The 23,100-nt window shown below is 33.5% G+C and overlaps 2 protein-coding genes across 5 annotated transcripts in view; one reads left to right on the top strand and one right to left on the bottom strand.

The window, feature by feature from the left end:
• Positions 1-898: 898 nt before the first annotated feature.
• On the top strand, positions 899-10,002 carry LOC105431159 (cell division cycle and apoptosis regulator protein 1). 2 transcript variants are annotated; one of them, XM_011645181.2, is made up of 15 exons: positions 899-1,141; positions 1,743-1,870; positions 1,957-2,228; positions 2,302-2,553; positions 2,721-2,984; positions 3,061-3,286; positions 3,447-3,724; positions 4,473-4,728; positions 5,833-5,898; positions 5,983-6,186; positions 6,284-6,463; positions 6,540-6,887; positions 7,033-7,402; positions 7,505-7,848; positions 7,933-10,002. In XM_011645181.2, exons 1-15 carry the CDS (start codon positions 1,084-1,086, stop codon positions 8,218-8,220), a joined length of 3,534 nt encoding a protein of 1,177 aa, XP_011643483.2. In that variant the 5' UTR covers positions 899-1,083; the 3' UTR covers positions 8,221-10,002. The 2 variants fall into 2 exon arrangements, with proteins under 2 accessions (XP_011643483.2, XP_011643482.2); XM_011645180.3 differs by having other exon boundaries at positions 902-1,141; positions 2,718-2,984.
• Positions 10,003-10,276: 274 nt separating this feature from the next.
• The window catches only part of mRNA-cap (RNA guanylyltransferase and 5'-phosphatase mRNA capping enzyme), a 44,085-nt gene continuing 31,261 nt past the window's right edge, over positions 10,277-23,100 (bottom strand). Inside the window, exons 4-8 of one of the 3 annotated variants that reach the window (XM_089074565.1) lie at positions 11,611-11,834; positions 11,276-11,462; positions 10,997-11,182; positions 10,729-10,911; positions 10,277-10,659 (exon numbers count right to left, since the gene is read on the bottom strand). In XM_089074565.1, the coding sequence (XP_088930691.1) occupies positions 10,433-10,659; positions 10,729-10,911; positions 10,997-11,182; positions 11,276-11,462; positions 11,611-11,834 (1,007 nt within the window). In that variant the 3' untranslated portion in view covers positions 10,277-10,432. Of the gene's footprint in view, positions 10,660-10,728; positions 10,912-10,996; positions 11,183-11,275; positions 11,463-11,610; positions 11,835-12,361; positions 13,561-13,656; positions 13,790-13,998; positions 14,912-15,208; positions 15,663-23,100 lie in introns of those variants that run through there. The other 2 variants (XM_011645190.3, XM_089074564.1) reach the window with 2 other exon arrangements.

The raw sequence follows: 23,100 nt of genomic DNA, 5'->3' as shown, positions 1-23,100 counted from the left end.
GTTGATTATAAATTTTTTTGCAAAATGCGAGGACATGCAATTTTAGGACGTAATGAATAATAAGGCGATACTTTCACATGTACATAGAGAAAAGCAACCTGCGCGTATGGTGTGCCACCACGTTTTCACAATTTCATGTTTTTAAGCGCACTTGAAAGATCTAACAAAAGTGCGAGAAACTGTGACAATGAGAGCGTCATTGCGTCATGTACCTAAACGTTACGAGCTCTGTAATGATTCTCATTATATTTTTGTACATAATTGGGGAGAATTACGAGAGAATAATAAAACAATTGAAACGAAAAAGAACTCAACGTATTCGAATACTGCGAGAGGAGTTATTAATGCAACATGCGAAATTTGCCCAATCTAAGAATAAATTTGTTAAAAAAAAAGTTTCAAGCTCTTTTTTTCAAGAAGAGTGACATATATATTAAATATTTAAAACATAAAGATTTTCTTAAATAAGTATCCTTTTAAACATTTATTTTTTTTTAACACTATAAATATTTGAGTAGATATATCAATGATGACAAAATTATAATAAATAATAATCTGTTAAGTTTTTAAAAATACACGATTCTTTTAACTACAATATCGACGAACTTTTTGTTTATCAATATCTGAAACATAAAATACAAAAACGTACATTTAAGTTTTCGTAAACACAATTTTTACTAGCGCGGGAAGTGTTGCGGTAGCAAAAAATACTTTTCTGCCGCAGTAGATACAATGGCCCAGTGTTTCATACTATACCTCTAATATTAATTACGCGTATATATTACCTAAGACAGATGAAACAACAATCGTTTGAGACGTCTGACAACTGTCCGCATGTTGGCGCACGCAAGTTAGCGATGGGATAAATACGAAAAATGGCGCGGTGCTCAACGGCCGTGCTCTTCGCGGCAAACTTCCGGCCGCATCTGGGACGCCGCGGCGATTCACGTAGTACGCGCACCAGTACGTCCCGAAAACATGGCGCCCGAATGAAGGACGCTGAACGCGAGTGTCTGCCAAATCCGTCGCGTTTCGCACACATCCGCACAGTCGGCCCGACGTAACGGTCCGCCCGTACGCAGAATGAGCAATCTGTCCCCGTTCGGCGGCGGCAAGAACCCACCGTGGGTCCGCAATGCAGGTGAGCGCGAACGGCGAGCGCGGGGGGGGTTTTTTGTCCCCCCCTCGCATGTGCGAACGGCGAGGGAGTCCTGAACGTGTCACCCTTCTCGTCGTCGTTCCGTGTGCAATCGCGACGGAGGACTGCCAAGATCTTCTTTTTTTTTTTTATCGACTCTTTATTTTAGCGCGAGCGCGCGAGGTCACGGTTTGTGCGTTACGCAAATCCGCAGCTGTTTCGGCCGCGATGTTTCGTTCCGAAGCACGAGGTTTTCTCGACACCTGATGACCTCTAAAGTAGCTGGTCACTCTCCGTGAAAGGATGCTCCACGGGAATTGTCGTCTTCCCTTTCCTGTTATCCTTTTCGTGTGTTGTCAGTCATGTCCTACGAAATTATGTCTTGAAATCGGTTTCTGATGCTTGATGAGATTTTCGAAGCAACATATTATCATCAAAATAAAACGGATATTTTTAAAATTTTTAAGAGGAATTTAGTTGTCGCTTCTTTATTTTTTTTTTTTTTTTTTTTCTTAAAGTATTCGCGTAAATAAAACGCTGAGAAATATTATGATAGAAAAACGTTTAAACTGTGTAATGACCTTTGATAATGTTTTGACCAAAGGACAAGGAATACAAAATATCCAGCAGCAAATGCTGGGTCAAGCCATGGGCAGCATTGGAGGACAGCCTATGGTGCAATACCAACAACAGACCCAACAAGTGTACCAACAAAGTTTGGGATTGCAGCAGGTATCAAGAATTAACATTGCTGATATTAAATGAATTATTTAAAATAAAATATTTACAATAAAATGAATATAAATAATTCTATATAGCCCAACATTACCATGGCATCCATGGCGACTCTTGGCTCCAATTTACCATCGGGTATAGCAGGACAACTATATCCACAGGTCGCTACAGTTTCTTACCCAACACCACGAGCATTGAACACAAATGCTTTTCAACCCTCTGTAGCTGGTGTTCCACAACAGGTGCAGCAAAATGTACCTTCATCGTCGACAAAGCAAAGAGTTTTCACGGGTACTGTTACCAAAGTACATGATAATTTTGGCTTTGTAGATGAAGATGTATTTTTTCAAACTAGGTAAGTGTTAGAAGAGGTACATCTGTCTCATGTGTTGTATGTTCTAATGAATTTCTTATCCACTCTATTCCAGTGCATGTGTAAAGGGGTCTAATCCCGTAGTAGGAGATCGTGTGCTTGTAGAGGCGTCGTACAATCCTTCAATGCCATTCAAATGGAACGCCACTAGAATACAAGTGCTCCCCATGGGTAACAATAGTAACAATGCAAACACTCAGCAAACTAATCAACCGAACCGTCAACAACAACAGCAGCAGCAGCAACCAAATAGGACGTCAGGCACCTATAATGCTGTACCTCCTCCAACAGAAAATCCTAATAACAGGTGAAGCTAATTGATTCTGTATTGATTTACTGTATTATGATATTTAATGAGAGAGAGAGAGAGAGAGAGAGAGAGAGAGAGAGAGAAAGTAATTTAAATGTTAAGATCAAATTGTTTTAATGTATGTTCTGAATATTTTAATGATGGAATTTTACGAATTGTAGTAGGTTCACAACAAGTACGACAAATTCCAATACTACCAGCAATCGTAATAAGGTTGGTAGAGTAAGAGAAAGATCTCCTCGTGAACGGAGAAACGATGACGAGGAAATAGAAAGAAAGAGACGTCGTGAGGAGAGAATAAGGGAACGCGAGAAGAAAGAGGATCGTAGCCCTTCAAGAACTAGGAGGAGTAAATCACCGAGACCTCGCCGGCGCACAAGAGTCGTACCGCGTTACATGGTGCAAATACCGAAAATCGCATTGGATCTGTAAGTGAAATTTATTTATCGATACAAACGTATGCCATTGGCAGAGTCACGCAATTATTATTGGTTATTATCACAGGCCTGAAGCAGATGTTCTTGAGATAAGAAGACGCTATCAAAATATGTACATTCCTAGCGACTTCTTTTCTACTAACTTCAGATGGGTCGATGCTTTTCCACCGCATATGCCATTTACTCTTAATAAACCGTGCTCCTTCCATGTTATGCATAAAGATGTTGATCCGTGTAACGAAAATACAGTGATACTAGAACCTTCGGATGCTGATTATCTATTCTCTGCAAAGGTCTGTCAAGAAATTGTGTCACGGTCATCATTATATGACGAGAGAGACAAGCGAAAGTTGAGATTTGAGCGCGCCGATACTTGTAGCGCGATTGAGATCAGAATTACACATGCGTATCGAAATGATTTTCATGTACTGAATATGTCGTAATTATTTTTAGGTTATGCTCATATCTATGCCTGCCATGGAAGAGATATACAAAAGGTGTTGCGGAGTTTCCGAGGACAGAGATCCCGATCGCGATTATGTTCACCCTACACGTCTTATAAATTTCTTAGTAGGCTTACGGGGCAAAAACGAGACAATGGCTATAGGTGGACCATGGAGTCCTTCGTTAGATGGACCTAATCCTGAAAAAGATCCGTCTGTATTAATCAAGACGGCTGTGAGGACCTGTAAAGCACTTACCGGAATAGATTTGTCCAGCTGCACTCAGTGGTACGCCTTTTCAAGTAGAAATACTTTCCGTTCAATGTACATCTGGAGCACTTTCATAGACAGCTTTTTTTTAAAGCCCCGATTCGTTACAAAGAGCAATATGATATCAGTGAATTTTTCTGCCCGTTAATATTGCAGTATTTCCGTCGATACTTTCCAAATCAAAACCGAAGGTCACAATTACGGAACTCTTCACTCTTTTTTTAAAACTCTTTTTTTTTCTTAATTGTCTAGGACTATATTTCTCTAGAGTTCTTTATCATCAACGTAAAAACAAGTGATTCGAAAAAAAAGGTAGAAACATCATGTGGCGTTAAGATACACATTCGATAGGTGTACTATTCACGATCTCGACAGAGAGTAATTTCTCTAATATCAGTTCTCTGACTTGATAAACTAAGATTGTAGCTCGATCTCTCTGCAGTGGAGGTATGTATTTATCGTAAACACGAGCGACCGATGGAGATTGCTGCACTGGATCCCGGTTTCGAGCACACCCTCCCCCGTCGACGATGATACACGAGCAGTCGCGGCAGACAAATCATCACTATTGTTCTATTATTATATCATTATGACCCACTGAGTTGTGCTTTCTCTCTCAAATGGTCTCTACGTTGTGCGCTGTACGTGGCTTTGTATGCAGTGCGTGGGCTTTACGAACAAGCGAGCGAACACTTAGCATATAAGGCAACGCTAAGCGGCATTAATCTGAGTTGACGTTTGGGTATTGTTTTTCCTTGCGGCACAGGTACCGCTTCCTGGAACTCTACTACAGACGCGCAGAAACGACCCACAAGTCCGGGCGAGTGGTACCCTCTCGCGTTGAAACCGTCATACTATTTCTCCCAGATGTTTGGAGCTGTGTACCTACCAGATTGGAATGGGACGGGCTGCAACTCAACTATAAGAGACAACTGGAGCGAAAGTTACTGCGTGCTGCCTCTAATCCCGACGATATGGATGCTGCCAATGAGACTGATGAGGCTGCCGCCGTTGATCAAAAGGCACTGCCAACATCATCCCATATTACTTTTATACCTTTTTATTACATTATTATATATTCTATATATATATATATATATATATATATATATATATATATATATATATATATATATATATAGATACTCGTGCCAACCGTTTCTCCCCATTACTAAACTGGATTTTCAATAGGCTATACTTGTCCATCGATCCTATCGATAAGTTAATTTGTTTCGAATACTATATCTCGCCTTTGTTTTTATCAACAACAAATGTGCAACAAATTTTATCTGTCGTCGATTAAAAAAAAAATCATAATTTAGATGTGTTGGCTTAACGTACGAGATATGTTGTATTAATAGACGACAGTAAAAATATTCTAAAGTACAAGTATATTTTTGTATCAGTAGGTGATTAGTTTCTGGTCTTTTTTTTTTTATAAAATACATATCTATGGATTTGACTTCTTCCATAAGATAAGATGTCTTATTTTATGGCATAAGTCATTTATGATATTATTCAAATTAAATGTTTCAAACAACTTTCAATAAGACAAAGTTTGTATATACATATTTTGTAATTATGTTTATATTAAGATCGTTGTTTTATTAAGATTGTTTTATTATTATATGTGTAAATTAAGAAAAAATTCATAATGTAAACGCTTTTAAATGTCGCAAACGAGGATCGAAGGGTAATGTATCGCTCCTTTAGCCAATGGCAGTCACATTGCATTAACAAGAGAAGCAAGCAAGCCTAGCTCGGAGAAGAGCGCAGCTGAGCCATTCCCTTTCCTGAAACCTTCACCAACATTGAAAAATCATTCAAAAATTTTCATTTAATCGTTTTATACTACAACATTATTGATATTATCCGTAACCTACCGATCACACAGACACCAGAGCCAGGACACTATGAGATTCTAGCAGTTACTTGAGTCATACTTGACGGTCATCGTGAATGAAGATATGTGTATATCACAATGTGAGAGTGTTGAAAAAATTAGAGAGTGATGAAAGAATGAAGAGGGAGTGGTTTCGTTTCGTTATAGGGGCTGCTTCTGTTTTATAGTTTTTTTCTCTAGGCTTTTTACTTCTTTTTTACTAACATGCATTCTCTTCTTTCAGGATGACACAATGCCCGAGAAAAAGGATCCTACACATTATTCCGAGCTAGATCCAAAATCGATGAACGTTAGTATTTAAATATAGAAACTTTTTATTTCTATTTTTATACGTTTTATAAATTCCAAGTCTGATGTGTCTTAATTAATGCAGGTGAATGAATTACGTCAAGAACTGGCAGCTCGTAATTTGAGCTCGAAAGGTTTGAAGTCACAATTACTAGCTAGACTTTTAAAAGCTGTAAAGTCCGAGCAAGCCAAAGAGGAAGGTCGGCAAGACGAGGCGGATGAAAATGAAGAAGACGTCTCGCCACCGACAAAGGAAGAAGATGATAAAAAATTCAGAGATAGTAAAGATGTAAGTAATAGTTTATTTAATTTTCTGATAGATAGACAAAAATTATTTTTTCAGAATATATTAGATTTTTAATATCATTAACTCTCGTTATTTCCAGCATGATGAAGACAAGAGAAAACTTTATGAACGTGAACGTACTGTACTTGAAAAGAGGTATACCTTGCCCGATTCATCGCACATTATTGTTCATCCCTCTAGATTGGCCAAGAGTGGGAAATTTGACTGTACAGTTATGTCGTTGAGCGTATTATTAGACTACAGACCAGAAGATACCAAGGTATTTGATATTTTAAAAATTAATTTCGCTTATGTTAAGAGAAACAAATTGTATATAAACCTCTTGAATATATTAGGAACATTCCTTTGAAGTATCTCTCTTTGCTGAACTATTTAATGAAATGTTGATGCGGGATTTCGGCTTTCGCATTTATCGTGCATTATCCAACCTTCCTGAAAAAACTAAGGAAAAGGATGAGGATAAGAAAAAGGATAAGAAGGATGATAAAAGAGAGGACAAAAAAGATGATAAAAGAAAGGAAGATGAGAAGAAATCCAGGAAGGATGAAAAACGGGACGATAAGAAAAGAGAAGAAGCTAAGGATAAGAAGGATGACAAAGATGCAAAATGTAAAATGGATGACAAGGATAGAGAAAAAGAGAAGAATGATGATGATGATGATGATGAAGATGATGAATCAGATGTAAGAGAAATTTATTTTTTATATTTTATGTTCCATATAAAAATTTTTTTTAATTGACAAGAAATATGTATAATGTGTTATAAATAAATGGAATATAGCGCATAAATAAATATATTTTATAATATAGACACTATTATCTTTATAGGATGACGATTCTGTGAAAGACGGTAGAAGGGACAGAGATAAAGACGGAAAGAAACGGAAAACTAAATTATACACACATGATCCTTATCTCTTACTTTCTTTTGTGTATTTTGATCAGACGCATTGTGGATATATATTTGATAAAGATATTGAAGAACTTATTTATACTCTGGGGTTGAATTTGTCAAGAGCTCAAGTACGGAAATTAGTACAAAAAGTTGTTACACGAGATTCTCTACATTATCGTAAATTAACAGATAAATCGAAGGAGGATGACTTAAAAGATGAAAAAAAAGATGACAAAGAAAATGATAAAGGTGAATCGACCAAGACGGAAAGCGAGGAGGATATATTGCGTTCGCTTGCCCTCGGTAATATATCTCTTTAATATATATCTCTTTTCAATAATGGAACATTTTAATATATAACATATATTCAAGTTTATAATTATTGCTATATATTTACGTTTATAGGAAATAAAAAATTGTTACCTGTATTTGTGGGAAGCGGGCCACCTTCAAAAAGAGCGAGAAGAGAGGATTGTATCGTAGAAAAAGCTGACGAAGAAACAATTCCGGAAGGTATCGTTACATACAAAGGCTCTTTACTAGATGTAGAAAAACTTGTCAGTCAGTTGAAAAGATCTGAGAAAGCACGCTTAGATACCGAGGATCGTATGATGGAACTACAGCACGAGTTAATCGTAGTCAATGAAAAATCTACGAAACAGACAAATAGTATTAAAGGTCTTTCAGAAGATTTGAAGATATACAAAGATAAGTTACGAAGCACAGAAGAAAAACTCAAGAAAGTCTCTGTGAGTATACTCGTTTTTTATTTGACATTTAATTCGTAAAAAATACAAATAAAATTATATCATTTTCTTGTATCTTTTTTATAGACGGACTGTCATACTTATTTGACTGCGGTAAAAAATATATACCACATAGCGGCCAAAATGATGCAGAGTGATACGAGAAAAGTAGAAGTAGTAGAAATTCAAGATGAGAAGATTGGTGGAGAGATAAACGGTTCTGAGATAGAGAGCAAGTTTAAAACGGATACCAGGTGGAGTGATAATAAAGTCCAAGTAAAAAAAGAACCTGCCGATGTAGACAAGGACAAGAAATCTGACAATAAAACTTCTGTCAAGAGAGAAATTACTGAAATTGACAAGGAGAAGAAATAAATCACATTATCTATTTATTATAAGTAGACGATACGCACCAACACAAAAATAAAAGTTTAATCTTATTTTACACTCACGTGTGCATGCACGTGTTGTTAGTGACGCATTAAAAAAAAAAAAAAAAAAAAAACAAAACAGATGAAACTAACAAAAAATTTATCCGACATCAAGCTAAGTGATCAAGACTCCATTTTGTAACTTTTTTCACTCGAGTGATAACGTGTGGCGGCATCTTCAATCAGTGTGATAAGAGCAACACTTAAAAACATGCTTAACTATTGATAGGATCATTATTAAAATATTTTATTGCAATTTTTTGCATCATTCAGAATTTTGCATCAATAAGTAAATCTAAAAGGGGCTTTTAAAAGTACCATTGATCTGCCATTAAGTGCCAGATATTGATAAACCGATATTTACTATTATTATAAGTTCAAAAACACATTAATACTATAATTATTTGATTCAAATAAAATGCGTATGAAGATTTTTACTGGAACTAATAACACAACCATGCAATTGCATTTCCATCATTGTTTCATCGCTCATCTATATTATACGATAAAATAATAGAATTAAATTTATTTAGTTAAAATTTGGAACTATTTTGTGTATTTTAAACTTAATTAATTTAGATTTATAATTAATACAGTATGTTGTAACGTTAAATCACATTTTTTTTTTATCAAATTAGCCATTCTTTTTTAAACTATATGTATTTCCTGAAATTTTAATTGATCGAACATATAATATATAATTTAACGCAATAAATATTTAATGCAATAAATGATAAAATTATATCAAAATCTGATTTTAGGCATCTATTGCGTTTTTAATTAAATTTTGCAAAATTCTCGTGCTGCTTTCAATTTTATACACAACAACAGTGCAGCATGAAATAAGTTTTGGAACTCGTTCAAATTTATAATTATAATTATTTATAAAAAAAAAGTCGGAACTGCTTTTTTTCAACAACAACATACTTTCCACCAAGAATAATGAAATGTTTGTTATTACAGCAATAAACATTATTTCTTTTCATACGTTCTAGATGGGAAAATGTGTATAATTTCGAAACAATGTGAATCGATAAACGTTTTTTTTATAGCCTAAATAAAATACAATAAATTCGTAATATTCTTTAAGTTACACATTATGTGTACACCAAATACCAAACACACTTGTCCAAAAATCATACTAAATAAAAACGTGTTCTCGAACGTGAGCGATCATGCATGATTGCGCGTTCCATTTCAGACTTGCAGTTTGCAACTCACGATGCCAAGGATACTATTTTGTACATAGTTTATCTATTATATAGAAATTTTTTGTAGTTTATTAATAGAAGGCCACGTTCTTGTCGAAAAAAGGACAAAAGTAGCACTGTACGAGAATATAAAGTAAGAGTATAAAATACGTGAACAGTTCCGAATCTGTGTATGTCAACATGATACAAATCTTATTAAAAAAAAAAAAAAAAAAAAAAAAGAAAGAAAGAAAACTGTAATTATCTCCTTGGGCACATGGTAGTAAAAGATACAACGTACAAGATATAACAATAAAAATTGTTTAAAAGCGATGAGTGTGTGTAGTATGTAACAATTTATAATACGTACCAATTCATTCTCTAGAATAAACTGTAATTTTATTTTTACTTAAATTATTCTTGAAACTTAAATTTATGCGATGACATATTTTAAGTTAAAATTTAGCGATCAAATTCAATATCATCATCTTTATACGAAAATCTATTAAATATAAAAAACTGAAAAGGTTTCCTAATTTGTTGTACGTTTTATTCATAATATGTATAAGAAAATATATTACAATCTATATGCGTGAAAATGTTTTAGAGAATACATATAATTTTGCTTTACTACTTAATCTATTTATTATATTATACCATATAGAATATGAATTTAAAAAGAGAATAAGGATAAAATGTAGTTAAAAAAGTAGTTCATTCCCAATGCCGTCTACGCAGACTTCCAAAATTTACTCAAGTTTATGATATAAATTTTCTGTAGATGACATTAAAAATCGAACGTTTAGGAGATTCATGCATATGAAAGTTATTTTTATTTGCAGAAAATAGGTAAATTCATGTATTAATATGTACATGATATAGAAAGCATTAGACCCCGAGACAATAATTTCATTTGTCTTTAATCAATTTCGTCAAGAGACGATAAAAAAAAAGAGCGAGTTAATGTCATTCTGGACATTTCTCTCCTATATCTTCGAGCAACTTCTTGTTATCGCGAATCATTTTTTCTAAACGTTCCTTTGTTGCCTGCGTCTGTCTCTGTTCCAGCTTGCGTTTAGCGGATTCTATTGCGGTCCGGTATCCAGTAACGTTACGGAAAATCTTGATGTGCTTATCCCCCGCAGCCAACAAGTATTCTCCCATAGCGTCGAATGTCAGGCGTGTAATGGGTCCTACGAAAGAAGAGTTTGATAAATCCACTTGTGAAAACTTACATGTGAAATAATTGTCAGTAATTTTACCTAAGAAAATATCTTCTATGGTGGTATCGAGAGTACCGGTAATGGTAGAGTAAAGAGATATAGACGATCCATGAGCAATCACGAGGACTTCTGTATTCGGAGATAAAGCGACACTTGCTTGTGCCGTAGTATTCCAGGTGCCAGTTATCAAAACATGCGGATCTTCTCCCTTCTCGAATTCAACTGGAAAAGGGAAACAGATGAATAAAAACTTCATACATTTCACGCTCATATTTTATGTGTTTTGCTAATGATTTTGTTACGCTACTTTTTGTATCATAGAAGCGATACGTCCCGTCCTTAGATACGGTGGCCATGTGATTGGTATCAGCGCTGAAGTCAAAGTCGAGAACCCCGGATGAATGTCCGGCAAGGTCAAACGCTTTGGCTACCGTCTTGAATTCTCCAGATTTGCTAAAGACCACCTCCCATACGTTCACATCTGGTGTAAAACCTAAATGAAAAATTTTATTGAAATCTCTATTTTTTTTTTTTTTACAATTTAACGAAATTCTTTAACATCCAAGAGCAAAATGAATCTCCTTACCCGAGGCAGCAACGAATCGGCCACAAGGCGATATGCGAGCACGATAAGTAGATCCTAGATGTAATTCTAACGTCGCCAGAGGTTGTCCTTTCAAGTCCCATATAATAAGATCGTTTGCTTTACTACACGTGATAATGTATTTCCCGGTGCACGCGATATCCATTCCAACAACATCATCAGTGTGACGCTGTAATAAAGAAAAAAAATTGATACACACATTCCAAAGTAGCTTATATACAATCTATTATCGTATCATTTTAAAGACTTTCTAGTAAAAAAATATAAGTAATCAGAAGAAATTTTTTTGAGCAAGTAAAATAGAAATAATGTAATACCTGTGGAAACTCCAATGCCTTGGTCGCAGAGGCCAAATGACCATCAGGTTTCTTCACGATCTTGTATACCTCAATAGTATTAGCCACGGCTTTGTGAATAATAAATGCCTTTCCATCCGGAGACCAACGTATTAAAGTTGCGTGATCAAATTCTATGTTAACCCGCAGAGATTTGCGATCTTTCGACGTGAAGTCCTTCGCGTACCACAACAACACGGTGCGATCTGCAATGATGCAAAATACAATTTAATCATAAAAAAACGATTTGTATCATAAAAAAAATTCTTAATTACACTATTTCAATTTTTAATATAAATAAACAAAGTCTATATAAGATTTTTTTATTTTATTTATTTGATTATGGAAAATTAACTTAAAAAGAAAAATTAACTTAAAGAAGAAATTAACTTAAAAGAAAACTTTTTTTTCTCAGTTCAGAAGTTCAGTTCAGAAAAATATTAAATAGGATATATTATAAATCTCTCTCTCTCTCTCTCTCTCTCTCTCTCTCTCTCTCTCTCTCTCTCTCTCTCTCTCTCTCTCTCTCTCTCTCTCTCTCTCTCTCTCTCTCTCTCTCTCTCTCTCTCTCCCTCCCTCCCTCTCGCGCGCCACACACACACACACACACACACACACACACACACACACACACACACACACACACACACACACACACACAGAGAGACCGAATATATAATCGCTATACTTTATACATAAACTAGATGGATGTGAAATAATCGTAAAGCGTAAATATATTACAAAATGTTTTTTTATTCAACGATTAATAATCTCAATTCATCAAAATACATGATATATTGTATATTAAAACTAAAATCTGATAAAGATTGTTATAACTAAGAACGGCACATTTATCACAATTAAACATAATGCGTAATAAACGTTCTATTCTTATATCATTCTTGATCTTTTCTTTTCTATAGACAAAAAATATCTAATTGTCATCTTGAGTCTTTAACATTTCTCAAAATTCGGATCAACTTAATCATATCCAAGATATAGTAAGAAATGTAAAATTACATCAAGATCTCCTCAAGCTTAAAAGTGTCCGCATTCTAATTAAATAAATATAATTCATTATATCATTCGGATAATAATTAAAATTGCGACACATGATTTATAATAATAATAATATAATAATAATGAAGATAATGGGAATCTTAAATGCATCATGATATCATGAGAATGATGATATCATGATGCATTTAAAATTCTCTTTTTGCTCGGTGGTGGCATAAGGTCTGTCTCTTCCCGTTCAAATCTGTATTTGTCGATATAATCCAGAAGTCGTTCCTTCGTGACCGGCTTAATAATACTTTTGCATACAGATTCGGCAGTTCCAATGGAATTAGGATATGTTTTGTCCACTCGCTGACGCATAAAAACCCATTGACCATTTTCGAATTTACATTCAATAATCGCATTGTCCAGATCTTTGATCTGTTTAGTTATCTTTATCGTGCCATACGGCGTTCTTAATCCGCCCACATAAAGATGCCCAATTTTTCGCGGTACAATACCCACGCCTGTTTCCGTGACAATTTTTAATTTGAAATCTACAGAATTTAATGACAGTGGTTTCCACTTTAATACCTCCGTGGATACTCCCGAACAGTATTTTTCCTTGGCAGGTTGAAAAATCAAACCATCCGGTTCGTGGGAAAGCTGCTTTGCAAATTTTTCGCCCAACAGATTTTTACTCTGCGTCACATCCCAGAAATATTTCAATCGTACCGAAAATGGTTCCCGTTCCTTAATTAATCGTCCCTCTTTCATGGCTTTCTGTCTACCGGCTATTATTTTGTGCTCGATTATGAAATAACGGTCTTGATGGAACGGTAATTTACTGACATCCTGTCCATCATACATGATGACATCATACACCAAATACCTAGGAATATCTTTGTCTTTATCCTTGTCGATCACCATCTCCTGCAAAATTTTAAAAAAATCTGTTAAATAATTTAAAAAGTTTAAACATTTTTTTTGTACTTTTATGAAATAACTAGTAATAAAGCTGCAGCTTACACCATCCATCAGAGTATCTCTCAGACATCGGTTTTCTCGCACGTGTGGGAAAGTTAAGTTGTTCACTTCAAAGACGCTGTTATCCCGGTCTATAAAATACACCTCTCCATCTCCTTGTGCCAACATCATGTATCTTAACAAAAACAGTGAATTTTTCAGTTTTTTACTTAGATATTTTTAAATACTATTAAATATTTATTTTAATTTTAATAAATTTTAATAAAATAGTTTTATATTTATTTTAAATAGTATTTTAAAACACTTTTAAATACTATCTAACTAGTATTATTAAACTATTTTATTATCTCAAATAGATTTTTTAAATTTAGATTTTTGACTAACCTCGTACCATCTGCTTTCCAAGATACTCTATATGGTTTTGTGTGCAGTAATATTATATTGTCACAGTCCATAGACACAGGTTGAGAACCAGGGAATCCAGATCCCTCCCATCCACAGATTTCCTGGACTCGCCTTTGAATTCCTGATAACCTCTTTTTTTCTAGGATAGGAGAGACACCAGGTACACCAGCCATAAACACTGGATTTTTATTAAAAATTTCACGTCTCTTCTTCTTGCTCTTTTCCTCCCGACAATTGTCGTTTTCTGTGCTCGGTCCCTCATCTGTATCCTCAATGTTGGAATCTTCTAAGCACCATGTTGGTCTCGCAGGCGGAGGTGGTGCATCTTCTTCTTCGTCGTATCGCTTGTATAGTTCCTTTATGTAATCAGCTTTGTAAATTCCAGGAGGTCTTGCAATAGCAAACTCAGCTATACCAGCATCAACACTGGTACCATCTACTTCCACTAAGTAACTGATTATGAGAAATCCAGTTCTATTAAAGCCATGTGTGCAATGTACGCCGACAATCTCCAAGGGATTGTGAGCAATGAAATTTCTGCAGAGTTGCACAAAAGCACGAGTCTGCTCTTCAGATGGAGTTTCGCCATGGCCACGACACTGCAGTTTCACATATTTACAGTCGTACTCTTCTATGGTGTTTTTATCATAAAACCTTGATGTGTTGGTCAAGTCTATCCACAAACCCATCTTCAGTTTCTGACTTTTCAGATACGCAAAGAACATATCTACATTGAAGCGACATTCTTCAGGCACCTGACTATCATAGGCTGCAGACAAGGGTGTTTTGAAGGCGAGAAACTTATCCTGGATCAGCCTCATTGCTTTTCGCGGACAATTAAGCCAACGGGGCGGAACAGGCCCCTTGTTCTCACTCGACATACTCGTTCAGTCTGTGTGTTAAAAATGGAATGTAATTCGATGTGTAAAAGTACAGCACAACTTGAAATTCTGCGACTGACAGTCCAGCATTGCATCCCGCTTAAGCCTTATGTCCGCGATGCTAGAAATCAATCCGAGATTTCTCAAGAAGGAAAAATTAATCAATCGCAGTGAATATATGGGTCAATTGATCAACTTTTCTTTTTTTTTTTGTTCAAAATCTATTTCAATACCATGAACACAGAGCTTTAGTGCCGGCGAGAAACAGTGCTCGTTCCGGAATTATGCAACCTAACCTATCAACTTACGGTTCTTATTTGTCGCTCGTGATGGGACTTCCCGGTGCACCTTCTGCTATGACTACGAAATCGTATTCAATTCGTAACTGGAAGCACTGGTCAAATGTAAAATCGGCGAGTCGATTTAATCCATAACTGAATGAAATCACGAAAACATGCGGTGATAACGGCGTCAATCGTGACGTTCGCATTGCGTGTAACATGCAAATACCAACGACCACAGCACGGTTCTGATATTCACTGACCGTATTGAAAATCTGTAGCGCAGGGTCTAATAGAAAATCTGTGACAATTCCCGAATTATTTTTTGTTCTTAATACGACATATTCCTGACTAGATTCTCTGACTACTTCGCCTCTTGCAAAATTTTCCGAAGCTTAATTTTTGAGTTTTAAAAACTCAATACCGTATTATGAATTAGGTACAGTTACGGTGCAGTTCATTAATCGAGTCCTTTTTGAGTGCAGAAAGGTACAGAAAAGTGTAGATGTGCGCGCCATCTCTAGGCTTCTGCTGTATATATTTTCCGAGAAACGAGATATTAGACTTCATTAAAAATTGTGTTAAAAAGCTGCGACAAGATCATGAGACAGACGAACGGACGGACGGACAGATGTATAGATAAATAAATGTCGGGAAAAACAGGAATATGTGACACACGTAATCGAAAAAAAGTGCAACTGTATTTTTAAACTGCATCTATGTTTATCCTATTATTGGATTTAAAAATATCGAGCGAACAATTCTTATCATTCTTTCTTAAATTAATCTTTTGCCTTCTCCATTAAAAATTTTAGAAATTTCAAACTTCTTATTAATTAATCAATCTTTTTATTCTGATGGAACATTAAAATTAGAAAAAAATTTAAAAGCTTACCTTTGATATTAGAAAAGAATAGAAACTGCCAAGAACAATCGTTTAATACTTTTCTAATATTAAGTTACAATATTTATAAGTTATAGGGAAAGATCTACTCTCTTATCTTCATGCAAACATTGTACAATATGCATAGAATAGGAATATCTAGTCCGTTTCGAAAAACCATAAAAGATAAACTCGATTAAAAATAAACTTCCTGCGGAATTTCGTCTACATGGGGAATAGGGATGAGAACTCTATTAACAACAATAAAGAAATATCGCTGTACTTTGATAATCGAGAAACCGAAGGAAGTTTGCGATGGTAAACATCTTATCTTGCGGCGTATAAAACGGATTACTTGTGGCTTTTCGGATGATAAAGAGAGCTTTGGTCACTGTAATTTCGTGAAATTGAGATAAGCATAAAAATAAATATAACAAAATTGAAGATAAAAAGTGGAAATAAAGAAAATAAAAAATAAAAACCGAAAAAAGTTACTTTTTCGTATTAATTATAGACATACGACAGTAAGATTTTCATCTTATTAACATTTCAGGATATATGGGTGTTCTTATGGCTTTTGCAGAATGCAATAGTAACACAATGATCGAAGTCGGCACTCTCTTTATTTCGTGGCCCAAAAGCGTATCCCTTTTCTTTTGCAATTTGAATACACTTTTTAAGTTTTTATATTCGTTTCATTTCTAGAAATATTCGTTTCAGATATCTTTAGATTTTAACAATGTTTATGATTAATATTTCAAAGCTTTTTGGAATAATTTAATTTATTACATTCTATCATAAAAGTTTTTTTTTGGTAACAAAATATTAAAGAATAAAAACTTGAGCTATTTATCTTTTTTTGTTTCCCCAAAAAAGACAACGAAGAAGGGAAAGCGTAAAATGTATAGATAAAAAGTCGAGTAAGCACTATTCAATATGGTTTTCTAGAAAATTCTTTTCTAAGATATATAAATTTTTTATTAAAAGTCTAGAAGTTATGTTGTAAAGATTAAAACGTATCGTTTTTTTGTATATATTGAAAAATTGTCGTACGTAAAATTTAGTAGTATTTTAACAATGTATGGAGGAAAATTTTGATCTCAATAATTATTCTTATAAGAAATGTATGACTATTATCTTACTGGTTGTTACAGAAAATTATTATTATTACGAATAAATTATTACAGAGACTGGGCTGATGAGAGATTGAACACGGAAGATAATACGCAAAGAAATCAAATATAAAATGTAACAATTAAGTTAAAAAAATATACAAAGTAATAGTACAAATTAAATTAATAGTAAAATATAGCACAAAAAACGAACGTTTCGTATTTAAGCCATCTTCAGCCATGATCCGTTTAAACATAAATTTGACTGGGATAATGTTGAAATATCGGATGTAGAGAAGTACAATAAATGCATAATCTCCGAAATGTTATACATGCGAGCACGTATACAACCGGATATCAAATTATTTTATCCGCGGACGTGTCGTTCGTCATCGATAATTCATTTTCGCCTTCGTCGCATTTTCGTAGCACAACGAAAACGTGCTGATGGATCCACCATTGATGTACCGCCCGAGATTAATTGCCCCAGAAACGTGCGACACAATTGTCGGATATGCGACAAATCGAAGAAATATGTAACGAGAAATCATGAAAAATTTCAGAATAACACGCGTTCGTGTTAACAACCGTTTGTTTGAAACTAAATTCCGCTTTTAAACATGGTTATCTTTATTCTTTACCAAAACAGCACATATTGGCAAATTATCAATCAATATATAATCAACATTGATTAATATCTAGCCAACATTCTGCTAATTAATAGTACTGGTCAGATATTTTCCATCGGAGTTCAATGAAGGCATGTAGAAGGACACGTATGAAGAAGAGGGACGCATCTTCCATCGCGTTACTTCCCCCCCCCCTCTCTTCCCACGACAAAAGATCCAATGTCAAAGTCGGGCCCAGCGAGGAAGTTTGATGCGGTAGCCTACCTAAAGCATCTAAAGTTTAGGCAGAAACATACCGATGGTATTCTTTGAGATTTTCCAAGATTTCCCGTTAAGGTGACCTGCTTCAGATAGGCCGTTGATCGAATTTTAGTGGTGAACGGTATTCTTCGTATACTTGAGTTTTACACTCCTCTGGATGTATTGTTAGCGTGAAAGCAATTTCTCACGTTACAAAAGATATTTTCTTTATTAAGCCATTTTATGCCATATAAAACATATTTTCTTGGTATTTTTCGTATTATTTTTGAGATTCTCTTTACAACCGTTTCATTGGTTTCTAATTGTAAGTTTAATACGAGTGGTTTCTTCAAAGCATTCAAACTCTATTATGCATAAAATTATTCGAATTTGTTACTTACTTACATTTATGTTGACATGCTCCCTGGAGATCAATATATTTACACAAATAGTTTTTGAAATTCATAGCTATTTGTGTGATCTTAAATGATTTTTTTCACGGTAAGTCAAAAAACGTTCAGGTTCTTTGAATATGAATAAGAAAATTGAAGTTTCATTCATGGATCATTAACTATTCATGACAGTTATGGGCTAAAAGCAATTTTTATTTTTCAGCCACCCACAATCTTTATCATCTTTAAAAAATTGACATCAATCTTTTGACATCATTAGAAAGACATCATAAGAAAGTCAAGCTCTCATTATAAACGCCAATTTTCAAAATCATTATGTAGATAATATCAATATTAATGACATTTATGTCCAAAATATGTACCATGTAAATAGCTATATATTTTAAAGAAAAATAAATCTAAATACCCTTTCACATATTTTACGGATATTTATATTCACAACCATAATATTGTCTCGTATTCTCTGGTCTCTTTTCAGTTAAAGTTGCACTGTCATTTATGAAGAAATTTGTCAAATCCATTGGACAACAAATTTATATAGAATAAAAGATCGGCTGCTTTTGATTTCTTTCGCCTTGTTGTTTTGCTTACTAAAATAGTATTTAATAAGATTTTAAAAGACTATGATTCTTTTCTTTTTTTTCAGAAATACTTCCTCAAAGCGTAACATAAAACACATTGCAACTTTATAGAATTTTGCACTAAATCTTATAGACCCTATTCATACCTCATTTTTATCAATAAATGCATAAATTTATTTCTGTAATATAGGTAATTTAGTATATGCTAAATGCGCATTTGAAGATACATTTAGCGTATTATTAAATTTTTTATTATAAAAATAAAGAATGAATATGAACTTCATAATCTTACAATATTTTAAGCGATCAATTTAAAAAAAAAAAATTAGAAAATACTAACTTTTAGATAAAATGTAATACAATAAAAAATGTATTTAAAAATATAAATATAAAAACGTTTTATTATTTAAAATATATTTTTATTTCCTACCAAATTGAGATTTTGGTAAATCATTAATCTTATAACTACTTTTACATGACACATAGTATGGTCGAAAAATAAAAATTATAACATATTGAAAATATATTTAACATGTTTAACATACCTAATATATTGATATGAAGATTATCATTTTGACCACACAGTATAAAAAATTGATTAAAGCGATAAATAAGTGTGACTTCACAGGTCAATTGTCTATAATTGAAAATAAAAAAAATTGAAATGAAAAAAGTTAAAATAAATGTTAAAAAATAAATAGCTTAATTTTTAGATCTTAGATTTAGATTTTAATCCAATTTTGATGTCAATTTAATATTAAATGATGTTTTATTATTTGGATTTTTTTTAAAACAATAATTTTTAACAAACTGACGACTATCAAAAGTTAACGATTTTTTTTATAAACAATAACATGAGCGCAATTATGTACGCATTAATTGATTTACTGGCAATTGCGAGCGAATCGACACGAGAAAGGAGGCTAGGCATGAGGAACAATGCGATTTATTTTGCACTTGCAAATTCACTTGCAATGCTGATTATCTGATGCTGATTATCTCGACGCGCATCGGACGTCTAGATTATCATCCTCTCACGGCACACTTTCTAAACGCAATGAATCCCGCGCTACATACCCATTTACATTTTTTCCCTCGAGATCCTTCGCGATGGATCTACTCTAGAATACACAAATGTGTTATGTAAACGATTGATATTTAAACCTAACATTCGCAAAGTGTTCGCCTAAATATGTCTCGTAAAATATGTCTCGTTCAACTATCAAAATTCAGAGACATGACGAAATTCGCTTATGCACACAAGAGAGAGTTTTTCAACATAAAAAATTTTAATATAAGATTTAAATACAAAATAAATATAAAGTCAAATACAAAATTATATAATTCAAAATAATTAAAAAAAAAACATAAAATCAAATACAAATACTTTATATGAAATGCAACAATTATGTACATATCTAAAAATAATTTTGTTGGATCATCAAAATAATGATGTTAAGAACGCTTAAGCATAATGATAATATTGTAAAAATTTTTTATTCTATTCTAGGAATTAATTTAAACATTTCAGTCTAAGGTCGTGGGCTCGAGCCTCGCCTGTGACGCACACCCTCCTTTCTTATTTGGGCCAGGATACATAACAGAAATATATAACAGATAAATAACATATTTGGCTAGATATATATAAATATGAATTATTAAATAACTTTAATTCATATCTATATCTGGCCAAATTTGTTATTTATCTGTTATGTATTTATTGTGTATTTATTATTTATATATTTGTTATTTATTTTAGATATTCCAGCAAAACCTTTCTGTACTTAAATACATCATGTTCATTAGTAATGACGCCGAATTTAACGGTAGAAATTGATTATACATAGAAACTTAGCCTTCATTTAAATTACAACCGAAGCTATTGAAATCAAGATGTGACAAGTCAATTACAACCGCTGATTAGTCCGTTTTCTGTTTATCGTCACGCCTGTCGCGTGTTTAATCTTAAATCTAATTAATTAAAAATAAAAAATGCGGAATTTCTTTTAATTAAAATAATTTCTCTGAAATTAAAATTTCAAGTTTAATTTATTAAAATCAAAATCCGGATTCAAAATATCGCGTCTAAAGTAGCTTCTGAATCACGAGTTAAAGAATCGTTATCAAGTTCAAGGTCAAGAATCGCACGAACGCGAAGAGAAAGTTTTACATCGTATAAATATAAATCTATGTTCGTTAAGTCCTTCTCTTCTTTTTCACGAAAAGGATACTGCAATATTTTCTCAAAATAGAAATCGCTAAAAAATAATACCCCCCCCTCTCCTTCTCCCGCACATATAGGACGCAGTAATGCTTGCTGCATGGCGAAAATTGGCAGTGATAGCGTTCTTTTGCTTTTATGGAAAATAATATAAAAGTGATAAATTAATGGACTATTGTGTTGACTTTCTCTGTAAACGTTACCGCGTTTTGTGTACAGAAGCCATAAATGTTGGAAACGGAAACAAAGAAAGAGAGAGAGAGAGAGAGAGAGAGAGAGAGAGAGAGAGAGAGAGAAAGAGAAAACGTATTGTTCTACTAGAAAAATATTTAAAAAAAAATTATTCCAAAAGAATATTATTCCATCATTACACACGACTTTCACAGCTTGATTTTGTATTATACATATTATGCATACATATTACGTATTGTCATAATTTGTCATGTAAACTGAATGACATGTTGATTAATTTATAAATGAAGAAACAAAAAAACAAATATTTTAATTGCCAAATATAATATAAAAATTCTAATTCCTATTTTCTTATTATTGAATCGAAATTGATCATTCAAGTTTTTCTTTTTTTCAACGAAATACTCTTGCTATTTAAACGAATTTAAACGAATAAAAAGAAACAGAAATCGTTGAGATTCTAAGAAACTGCAACAAATAATTATACAAGATGTCTCTGAATTTAGTGTCAAAAATATAGAAACTTTAGCACATGAAAACAAGTCGAAACGTCTAATAAACATATGTCTGATTCCGAATGATTGGAGTTACGAAATATTAAAAATTGCTTTGCAAGAAAATATAAATTGTAATAAATATTGTTCAATGTTTTTTGATTAGATTTGACTAGATTTAAAAGCTTTAAAAAAGATATTTATGCTGCTGATATTATTCATAAAACTCCAAACTGTTCAATATTTTTCAAAGAGACACTCTATCTCGTGCATGCTACACATTTATCATAATTTTTGTTCGTAAATTTTAAAAATAAAATATTCTGTAAAATATTTTTCAGATATATCAAGTTCTAAATGTCATCCTATGAGTCAACAAGATAAAAAACAGCGCAACAGTAATAAATTGAAAAATAGCGTAAATAAAATTTTTACATAGACCTCGAAAACATAATTGAACGATAAGCAAAAATGGATATTCAATGGGAAATTAGTTACGTCTACTCAAACTCACACTTGTGCGAATTTAAAAAAACGAATATTACGCTACCGCTTCAGTGCCTACATTTCACCTCATGTATTAGCGTACGCTAATAGTAACCGTCGTTAACAAACAAACGCTCAACAAACACTGACGTGAAGCGCGTGTACCATCGATTATTATGCAATAAACGCAAGAGGTTTGCGAGTGTCGTTAAAAGAACGCACGCGATGTCGACGGTCGATTTTGCTGCACACGTGGCATGTAATACCTTATGTAACTCATGCCTTGATTTTTCAACGGTTCTATGATAAACAAGCCTCGCATTATTTTTAACAAAATTAAAAACCCTCATTAACAAATACTTGTACACACACACACACACGCGCGCGCGCGCGCACACACACGCGCGCGCGCACACACACACACACACACACACACACACACACATGTGTGTATATATATATATATATATATATATATGTATATATACAGATATTTATTAACGAGAATTTTTAATTTCATTAAAAATAACGCTTGTGTGTGTGTGTGGGGGGGGGATGTATGTGTACTTTTCTTTTTTTGAATATATTTATATTCATCGCTCATTAATTCGCTGTCGTTAATCATCAATATAAAAATCAATATAAAACACAAATAAATCATATAAACT

The sequence above is a fragment of the Pogonomyrmex barbatus genome, unplaced genomic scaffold (genome assembly GCF_055798465.1).
Source record: "Pogonomyrmex barbatus isolate J1 unplaced genomic scaffold, ASM5579846v1 scaffold17, whole genome shotgun sequence".
Taxonomy (NCBI): Eukaryota; Metazoa; Arthropoda; class Insecta; order Hymenoptera; family Formicidae; genus Pogonomyrmex; species Pogonomyrmex barbatus.
The sequence above is the reverse complement of the archived record's forward strand: the minus strand, read 5'-3'. Positions and strand labels throughout refer to the sequence as shown.

Coding starts and splice junctions, on each gene's coding strand:
- LOC105431159 (XM_011645180.3), top strand. CDS start 1,084: ATGAGCAATCTGTCCCCGTTCGGCGGCGGCAAGAACCCACCGTGGGTC. Junction 4,729..5,832: donor CTGCCGCCGTTGATCAAAAG/GCACTGCCAACA, acceptor CTCTTCTTTCAG/GATGACACAATGCCCGAGAA. Junction 6,888..7,032: donor ATGAAGATGATGAATCAGAT/GTAAGAGAAATT, acceptor TTATCTTTATAG/GATGACGATTCTGTGAAAGA.